The 10780-nt window shown below is 38.2% G+C and overlaps 1 protein-coding gene across 2 annotated transcripts in view; it reads right to left on the reverse strand.

Moving 5' to 3' along the window:
* The window catches only part of SLC1A7 (solute carrier family 1 member 7), a 42664-nt gene that overhangs the window by 30322 nt on the left and 1562 nt on the right, over nucleotides 1–10780 (reverse strand). For both annotated transcript variants that reach the window (XM_072419662.1, XM_072419661.1), the window contains exon 2: nucleotides 9225–9304. In XM_072419662.1, coding sequence (XP_072275763.1) covers nucleotides 9225–9304 — 80 coding nt within the window. The remainder of the gene's footprint in view (nucleotides 1–9224; nucleotides 9305–10780) is intronic.

A 10780-nucleotide genomic window follows, 5' to 3' on the forward strand; every position in this document is an offset into this window, starting at 1 on the left:
AAATATCGTGGCCGAAGGCTGACTTTGTGCTTAAGTAAGAACTGTGTGTGCATTAGGGAATGTGCCAAAAGCAGAAAGCATAAAGTCCAAATCCAATGTTATTCACACTTTTATGTCATAAAAATGCAACGTGTCTTGGGACTTAGTGATGTGGTACAAAGTGTGTATTGGATTGATAAAATTGGGTCCACCCAGAATCTGCTGTGATCACCTAATCAATTACCCCCTTGGAATCCTTCCAATTTTATCAGTCCTGCACATACATTACTCATTGTTAGCTGCAATATATAGTTGCAGTATACTGCATCCTTTTTCTTTGAATTTGTGTACATTTTAACATATGTCTGATCATTGGGGCATTTGCAGTCTTTGTGAGCTGTGATCTGGTATACCTGGAAGAAAGATCTTGGATATTTGAAATTACATGGTTGGTGCAAAGCAGATGCAATGCTCTTTATATTTTATTTGATCAACAAATGAGCGCTGAACATACAGCACCATTCTGTTCTCTGGAGAAAGGAGGATGAGAGAGGAGCTCCATATAAATGCAGAGCAGTAGTAGTTCCCGACTGGCCATGATGGATTGATGAATGATGCAGGAGGACTGCTTTACACATCATATTTTCACCCCAAGAGGATTACGACAATCTGTCTTGGGTGGCAATCATCCATCGTAGCCTAAGATGATTCTCGTCCGATAATCTCTTCAGGGCTGGTATCAGATGAGAATCAGGCGTGTGTATAGCACTTGTTCGACATCGTTTAAAGATCCGTCCTGGCAGATCCACAAACGTCGAACGATTGTAATGCAAGTGAATAGGAGACAGCGCAGCGAGGTGCCGCTCTGACAAGCAGAACGGCGCTGTATGTTCAGCACTCGTTCAGTCTTTTGTCGTTTGAAAGGATTGTGAAATATCCTTTCCAACAACAATTAAACGTGTGTACACAGCCTTAAACTGTATTTTGTTTTAAAAAAAAATTACTCAACACATCAACACACAACTGCTTACTTTTTTACTATTCAATGACCAGCCTTGGTTATACTAATGTTTATGGATAGAAAAGCTTTTCTGTATTTCACTAGACTTATTTTAAGGCCCACCTAGATAAAGTTAGTGCCCATTAAGATCACCTCTAATCAAGTACCAAGGATAAATCTGACACTGTAGACATCACCCATAGGTATATGAAGGAAATGGTTTTATGTTGTTTCACCGCCCCCCCGCCTCCTCTGGGGTTTCATGTGAATATTAGGAGCTTGTTCCCACATATGTGCTGCTGTAGTGCATATGCATGCCCACATGTGTGCTGTGTTAGGGCAGCCCATTTGTTGGATTGGCCTGCCTAATGCTTCACACAAATATCTAAAAATTGAACTTGTACTATTTACAAAAACACAAGGAAACATGCTATAGTCCACTGGAAAAGGTGCATTGGGGTGCTATTCAGAGGCAATTTCGCTGCATTGCTTCAAAGTGAAAAATGCGTGCTACCTAAAACTTCTCAACTGTATCTGCATGAATGTATGACTTGTTCTGCTCCCATATGTGTGCGGGTGGGCAAGTGTTCCTAAAAATTGCTTAGTGAGTGTATATGTAAAGCCCTAAATCACAAACTGATTATGAATCAAGCGATATAGTTGTATATGAACCTCTGCAAGTCTCCATTAGTCTCTGTGAGTGGGAAACAAATGTAAAATGCATACCATACGGTTCTGATTACATGCTAACACAGGAAACTAGAACAATACTTGCACTTCATAATGTCCCTTCTAAGTGCATCTGTGTGAGGGATCTGTGTTTTCCTTATTCAGAGCTTGGCAAGTGTTAAATGGATATGCCTCAAATACTCTCAGCAGATCATTTGGGATGTCTTGCCATTTAACACTTGCTGTGTGAAATGTGTGCCATGTGTTGTGATGGGTGATCATGCCCTTTTTACAGAAGTCTTTATAATTGAATAAGCTTATTCAACAGCTTTGGAAGAATTAAAACCCAGATTTTACCTTTTATTTCCTAATAAATCTAAGCCAAAGATGAAGAGGGATTTGTCAATGACCCCCACAACAATGTTAGATGTCATCGTTTACCTTTTATTGTGACAATTACAAATTCTCATTCTTTCTTTTCATAAAACCTGACTCTCTCAGGAATTAGGTTGGGTCTCCACCAGGCAGTAGAACTGTCATAATGTATCAATTTGATTTAGTAACTAAACTGCTCTAATCCTGGAGTGTAATTTATTCCATACTATACCATCATTCATGGACTACAGGTGCAAAAAGGCATTTCTTCTGGTAGAGTTTCAAGCATTACCAAAGTTGTATAAGTGTGCCTGTTAAATATATAGATGGAAAGAGGGGAAGGTGAAGCCCATGATGTTGAAGAAAGCCCTAATTAGGAAAATATAGCAGAAGAACAGGGGCAAGGACTCTCTAATCAAGTGGTCACCAACCTTTTCGATCCCACGGACCACTAAATTTACTGGCTCCGGACCGTGCATGCGCGGGGGAGCCGTGTGTCACTTAAGGGGGAACAAATCCCTCATAGTGACGTCATGATACCAGAACCCACCCACTCTCCCATCACAAATCTGAACATGTCCAGAGACACAACTCGCCCACTTCGCTGAGCCTGCGACCTGTACGGGGGACATGGTCTACGTCTCTGGCCGGTGTGCCTTCCCAGCGGGGTCCTTCTCCTGACCCTGCTTGGGGGCGCACCGGCCAGCCGTTTGGCGACCTCTGCTCTAATTTATCCAATCACATTCTCCAAAGAGATCTATTAGGCAGGATTGTCTTCAAGTTACCTACAACCATGAGATCATCATCATCTGATATGGCCACATAAGAAGTCATATCTGTGAACACCTTAAAGTAAAACTTTAGACAATTTCTGTTTTGTTTTTTTTTTAGTCTCCCCTCACACGCAATATTAAAAGTTGATCCTGCCTGCAGATCTGATAGTTTTTCAAAAGTGACAACACTATTTGTTTTGTACTGAATTAGTGTAGCAGAATTGTCACCCTATGGATAAGGTATTCTTAGCTGGAAATTAAATAATAAATGGTTTGCACAGATGCTAGGCATGGTCAACTTTTACAGAACTGCATGACTACAGGCTCTGTAAACTGCTGTGTAACATATTGGTACTCGGAAATACATAACTAGAGAGTAAATACATAATAACAATATATAATAATAATAATAATAAGGGAAGGTTGAGACCTACCTCAGGACCGATTGACCCCACGCAGCTACCTGCAGCTGGCACATTGCCAGCCACAGCCAAATGCAGTTACTAAAATATAATATTTTGTTACTTTAATAGAGTTATTTCTACAGCTACATACATACATGAGGTTTTTGTCTCTGAATATAAACACTTGTGTCACTTTGGGGGAAAAACTAGAATCTCCACAAATGTCCCCCAAATTTGTTTTGTGATCTGTCCTCCTGGATCTCTAAATAACCAACAAGAACAACACTGTTGATACCTAATTGGGATGGATGCAGGGTGCCTAAAGCTCATCATCTCCATAAAACAGAACAGCGCTGTCTGTACAGCACTCCTTGGGTCTGATTTATTAAAGCTCTCAAAGGCTGGAGAGGAAACACTTTAATCAGTGGAACTGGGTGATCCAACTAACCTGGAATAGATTTCTTCAAATCATTTGCTAGCAAATGTTTTGAATCCTAGATCCATTCCGGGTTTGCTAGATGACCCAGCTACACTAATGAAAGTGTATTCTCTACAGCCTTGGAGAGCTTTAATAAATCAGGCCCATTTACTCTACCATTGCTAGAGAGGATAAATAATGAATATTTCCAGTGACAAATATTACACATGTGTACAAAGTCTCCAACTGTAATTAAAAAATTCTTCTAACCCAACTGATGTCAGGATTTGCAGGTGCCAGATTAGTTAAATTGACTTAAATTGGAAAGTGCGGTCAGTACACCAAAATTGCCCCAATTAAAACGGACATAAAAAGACTTTTAAATTCATTTTTTTGTCAAAGTTATTGTGGAACAAAAATGTCCTCATATTGTTAGATCTTCCTGGGCTGATAAGGTCATGGTTCTTTGGTAATAAAACACAGGAGCCCAGAACAAAAACTTGGCACTGAAGTTTCCCTTCCATTGCCGGTTACTTTATTATTTTTAATATTAGGTATAGAAACGGAAATGAATAAAATACAAGGCAGCAGCCAAATCTATCATAATGACAAGCACAGAGATGAACCTGTACAAAATGATTTCTATATCCCTGGGACAGAGGCCAGCCACAGAGGCATGTAATGTTTATGGAGACATAGCCTGACATATTTCATGAAATGTCATTACCTGAGGTTCAGTAAAGGGGAATATTACGTAATTCATCAGCAGCAACATCCTCTAAAGTTTCTTTAATATATCCAGGCAGACTATATATCCAACTATCTGACTGGGATGTAAAAAGGAGCAACAAATTATGAGCTACAGAAAGTTTGGAGTTTAAAAAAAAATGATCTTAATGCTAAACAGGAAAGTCAAGTCAATGGAGCTTTGCAATCATTACTACATCATTAAATGTATTTATAAATGCAAGCAGGGTTCCTGAATTTGATTTGCTTTTAGTCTCTAGTTTCCTGTAAAGTACAGAGTTGTATTGCAATGTAAGGATCACGCTGACAGGAGGAAAGATCAGAATGGTAGTGAGATTAGCTCGGGAGTCTGCTTTATTTCTATACATGTAAACTGAACTGCAGCAGAGGGAAAACGCAGCCAGATTGGTGTGGTGTTATAGAGCTGTGCATTTGGATGAACTTGTGGGCTTGATTTATAAATCAGACATGCCTTGAAACATACACTGGTGGGAATCTTCAAAGTCTAGGGGTCTGATTTATTAAAGCTCTCCAAGACTGGAGTGGATACACTTTCATCAGTGAACCTGGGTGGTCCAGCAAACCTGAATATATCTGGTCCAGGATTGAAAACATTTGCTTACTAATAGCAAATGACTTTAACCTCCCTAGCGCTCTAATTCCCTGAAAAGCGATACAATTTTCTTTGCATGGAAATGTATTTTTCATTGTAGGCTGTAATTCTTAGGCATACTTCACTGATATTTATTAAATTTAATAATAAACGTTAAATAACAAAACACAAAAATCTGATAAAAAAAAAATAATATTCAAACATGTAATGTAACTGTACAGTAGCATGTATAATAAATATATAATATATATGTATTATATGAATATTTCCTTGTATTAGACTCAAAACAGCCATTTTGTATTGAATCCAATACAAAATTATTTGAATTTCCCTCCGATCCTCCCGCTCACACCGACTCATGCACGGACGTCACCGGGAAACCCCATGGATCTCGTCTCTGCACTTCGTGACTGGAGATCGGAGAAAGAGTACGTGTGCCCAGGACCTGCGGGGACCAGCTGGACGCCAGGGGGAAAGCGACAGAACAAGGTGTTTTTTTTTTGTTAAAAAGCGACCCAGAGTGTGACTTCGGATTAGCGCTTTTGCAAGTAAAATCCACCCCAAGTCACACTGGGTATTACTGCTAGGAGGGTTAAGAAATCCATTCCAGGTTTGCTGAATCACCCAGCTTCACTGATGAAAGTGTATCCTCTCCAGTCTTGGAGAGCTTTAATACATCAGGCCCTATGTGTTTCAATACCAGTAATTGATTGCCACCAGGGAAGGTTTGAGGGAATATCAGATTCCATGTTTTATTAATGGAGCCCTATATGAATTTAATCTGTGTATAAAGTTGTTTGCTTCCAGCTCAGCTTTAAAATTTAAGAAGCAGAACAAATGTTGGCATGGGGACATTCCTGGTTTTATTCTCCTTTAATTATCAAACTGAACTACTGGTAACTGTTCATATCTGATAAATATAATGTGCGTCATCTTTAAGGTGGCTCTGTCCCAAAAACATCAACAAATCATAACTAAAGTCAGGCTTTAACACAATCACATTACCTACTTGCACATCTGCTAATAATTGTAGAATATTCAGTATCTAGCACTTCTTAGGCACTATTTACATTGTGGGATGTTCAGTGTCACATTTACATGTATATTCCATAGTGTGGAGTATCCTATGCAGCTGCAAAAATGTTAAAGCGGAATTAACCCAAAACAATAAAATCACTCACCTTCAATCCTGCATATCAGTCTGTCCGTCGGGAGGTTTCTTTCATCGGGTCCCGCGTTGTCCCGGTATCTGTCATTCGGCCCAAAGCAGAGGGAGTGCCAGGTGCCGCCATCTTCTCCTAGCCGCGTTATTCTTTCTATGCCACCCGATCTTGCACTGCGCAGACACAAGAATGGGTGACATAGATTGGGGAAAAAACTTGCTGATCTCTCATCTCATCCCTGTGCATGCGTGAGATCGGCAATTTTGTTGATAAAAGGGCTCCTTCTGTGCATGCCCGAGCAGCCAAGACGTAGGTATCCCGGGAGGCTCTGCTTTTTCATTCATTCTTCATGAATTAAGGGAGTGGTGCTGCACCTTTTTTCTTTTTTAAAAAAAGGGTGTTGCACTTAAAGCATACCTAAACTCAGAATTTTCACTTTACATAAATGGGTAGACAACCCTTTTTTATATAAGGTAAAAATTGAGATTTTTAATAAAGTGCAGGGACCTCCGCACCAATCAACTGAGCTGCGGGGTTGAAGGTAAGTGTATTTTTTTTTTGTTTTGGGAGACTTTTGAGTTTGTTGCTCTTTAAAAAAAAACACTAACAAACAAAAATTTTACTTGAAATAAAAGGGTTGTCTACCCTTTTATGTAAAGTAAAGATTCTGAGTTTAGATACACTTTAGATACAAGTGAAGATGTTCCACTTTTCAGACACTTATTCTTCACCAAGTTTTCTTGCACATCCTTCTTCTGCTGCCCTCTGCTGAGTGACTTAGTTTAGTACAACTACCTGCAGCTTGTACTTTACCCACTAAAAGTGAAGAAAAAAACATTACCATTGCAGAGGTATGTATCTCAACCTAGGGTTCCTCCAGATATTGCTAGAGGTTTCTAGTAATGAGCAGTTTGTGCCTTTTAAGTCAGTTTAAATGACACCAATGATCTTTGTGGCTATCTGTAAGGGTGACATTCTCCCCAATGGCTAGCAATGTAAGAGGCATTCTTCTTACTAACCACCATACTAACGTACTGTGAGCTGTGATATAGTAAATATAGTAATTCCCTGAAGACCTGAAAGTTACTTGAAGGATTACCCCATAGTAATGATAACGGTAAAAAGGCTGAGAAAGGCTTTGGTAGAGGTTTTCTGAGATTTCCAATCCCTGAATCCTCTATACTCCATCTCTGGCACAAAGGTGTGAATTTCTCATTATCCAGGTTTCATATGTTGAAGGTAAATTCCTGTAAAGGATTTCCAAAAGTAATTTGCTATTTTATAGAAAATGTTTGCAATCCTAGACCTGATCCATTCTATGTTTTTTGGATCACCCAGCTTTACTGATGAAAGTATATCCTCTCCAGTCTTGAAGAGCTTTAATAAATCAGACCCTATATTAGAGCCTCAGTGACTATTACAGTATCTCTGGCTTGCTGTTTTCCTATATTCTATATTTTTTTAGAATATATTTTCCTATATTCTATATTCTGTCTTTTTACACAACAAATGATTCCATCTTCCAGTCGTCATTATAAAATGAATGTATAGGAGCTGCTCCCAAAACACTGAAATGATAGGATTCATTTTACATAAAAGCTGAACTTCAGGCAAACAGCTAAGCAGCTAAATGTGGAATACAGAAAAAGCAAGCTCTTTTATTTGCATTTCTGTTAATTTAGTCCTAAGAGTAAAAAGCGCTGTCACACAGCACAAGTCCAATGTGACAGGGCGGAATACCTGATTTCCTTTTTTTTATTGCAGTAAGGCTGTGTACACACACTAAATAAATGACGCTTACAAAGAATGATTGTGATCAGGTAAAAATCTAGTGTGTATATATCGGTCCCTTGATTGTGGTATTGAACCACCATGGTGGATCACATTAGGACTGATCAGGAAGACCACTGTTAGTTCCCCCTGTGGATCCCCCCCCTCCCCCAAAAGGTAAGCAGCACTGTGTGTACAGTGCTCCTTAGTTCTAATGTTACTGAAAATGGTTAGGAAAGTTTGTTTTCAGCTACAGACATTTGATGACTGAAGTCAAATTCAGGTAAATTTAACTGTATTAAAAATAAAAGTAAAGAGATGCATTAATGTCATATACATCTGACTTTAGCCTTAACAATTTACCATAATTAGCAAGACCTTAAAATCTAATCACCAAGGACTTGAGTATAGGGACATCATAAAAGTTTGGTTTTATAGCGACAAGGCAATTCCTCTATTTTTGTTTTATCCTTCTTGTTACGTTATGTTAGACAGAAACCTGCAGACAACAATTGGAGTAATAAATTAGAAATACACATCTAGCCGCTCAAGGCAAACAAAGGGTGGATCATTTTTATTATGTTTAAAGTTTAACCTTTTAAAACACAACCTTATCATCAAAGCCCACAGGACCCATGCCTCTAATAAACCCGACAAAAAAGCCTGCAGGAGTAAGGGCTCATTCACTATATGTGCAGTGCAGCAAGGTTCACCTCCAAGAAAATGCCTAACACTGCCTAACACTGATCCCTCCACTTATATCACCAAAGTCTGTCATCTTGGCGACATTATCTTGCTAAAAAAAACAGAAAACTACTGCCACCTGTACAACCAGGAATGTGGAATCTTGGCTCCCCCTGCAGAACTTTATGGTTTCATCTACTAAATCCCCTATCACTAGAGGACACAGAGGCTGGTGGAAGGAACCACCGTTCAGAATGGAATCCAGAAACAGGTTAGTTGCTAAAGATTCTCTATCTAGAGTATTTATTCAAGGTTGTGGAGTCTGGTGACACAGGCATGGATATGTGCTGTTTTTTACCTTTACCTTTATCTACCTGTGAATGTGATTGTTATTATATTGTGTGTCCCATGTAAAGTCCCATTGGATCTTTATTCACTTGAAGTCTCAGGCCTATTGAGTGGCCCTTTTATATTGAGACCCAGTAGTGCACCTGCATACTAATTTTTTTTTCAGTATATTTCTGGCCAATTTATTGAATGTATTATTGAACTTTTTCCCTTAAGCCTAATGGGATGTGTTATACAAGATAAAATATAAAGTATTTTAAAAGACCCAAATGTTTTATTACCTTGATACCACAAGGGGCAGGATCAGCATTTTTAGCATCCGCATTAGGAGCTCCCCAGGAAACTGAAAGTAATTAATTTCCTGTAAGAAACAGTACAAAAAGTCTATTAGGGTCATGTGACTTCTGAATATCAATCAAATAGCATTGCATTCCTGTTTGGAAAAAAAAACATAATTTTACAGTAAAACTACTATTATTAATATTGATACAAAAATAATATTCCAATAAATTCTTATATTCTGAATGACAATTTTCGACTTTATATTGCACTAAATTCACAAACTGTACTAGAGACAGAAAAACAAGGGAGGCGCAGCGTGATGTCGTTGTAGTCTTAAGTTGTATGAGGCGACCATTGCCGAGCTGTACGCTATAGTATTGTTTCCACCATTACAACAGTCACCCCGCTCCACGAATACTTATATCTTGTTTGGTCTTAGACTGGAATGAAATAAACCCATAATGAGTGGGAAAAAAAACAAAAAAAATATTTTGCATTTCTTTAGTATTACCAAAGATAATGCAACTAATGATAATAGTAACAATAGTAATACTTCATTTAACTGTGAGCTGATCAATGAATCAGAGCCTCCATAATCCTTGTCAGGCACCATTAGGAAGATCATTATTTTACAAATGTATTTATCTTTTTTTAAAAATTCATATTAATGGTCTGCGGGATTTAAAATTATGAGTTTAGTGGTTCGTGAGGTCCGAAAGGTTGCTGACCGCTGGTGTAGACCACAGTTATTGATTCAGATGGAACAAATCTTTCATATTATTTATTTATGCAGTAGTTCATTTTTAAATCAAAACTATAGAACCATGTATTGTACACAAGTTGTTTTAGCTGCCTAATTCTGCTTAACCTTATTCTGTTCAACCACCATCACAGTCCAAAGTGACCTTGTCTATATAGTACAAAATACTATTGAATTTCTCGTATACCAACTTAGTGTTTATGAAGTGAATCTAAAGAGTAGAGAAGGAATAACAGCTTGATCAGTATTTCTGTCCCTGCTCGAGAGATCCCACTGTTTGCCCTGGTGACCACTATCAGCGGGAGTGAAAGTACGGGGAAATTCAAATTTCCAGTTCTCTCCAAAACATTTATATATAATAAATATTTTAATGGGGGCAACAGTCCCAGGAACAACTGCCTAAAAGAGAATTTTTCCCTTCTTTTGAGAAATTTCTTAATGCCTCCTGAAGACAGAAAGTAAAGAAAAAAATCCTAAATTGGACACAGATAGCAATAAATAAAATGTATAAATAAACATTCAACCTTATAGGCAGGGGGATGATGGATAGTCCACCTTGCAATTTTATTGCCCTACTGCAAGTAGAATATAATGACATTTAAAAGGACCCTCTGTTTCTAAGTAAAAGCGTGATTTCTTTTGGATTTTGCTTACTCATTGATCAGACCCCTAAAGTAATACATTCATGCATCTTCTCTGCATGAATATAGATTTAGTGGGTTTGCTTAGATTCACTTGTTACTACTACTTTGAACCAGTGATAAATTTAAACATTAATAAAGTAAAAATTATTTA

The sequence above is a fragment of the Pyxicephalus adspersus genome, chromosome 8, assembly GCF_032062135.1.
Source record: "Pyxicephalus adspersus chromosome 8, UCB_Pads_2.0, whole genome shotgun sequence".
NCBI lineage: Eukaryota > Metazoa > Chordata > Amphibia > Anura > Pyxicephalidae > Pyxicephalus > Pyxicephalus adspersus.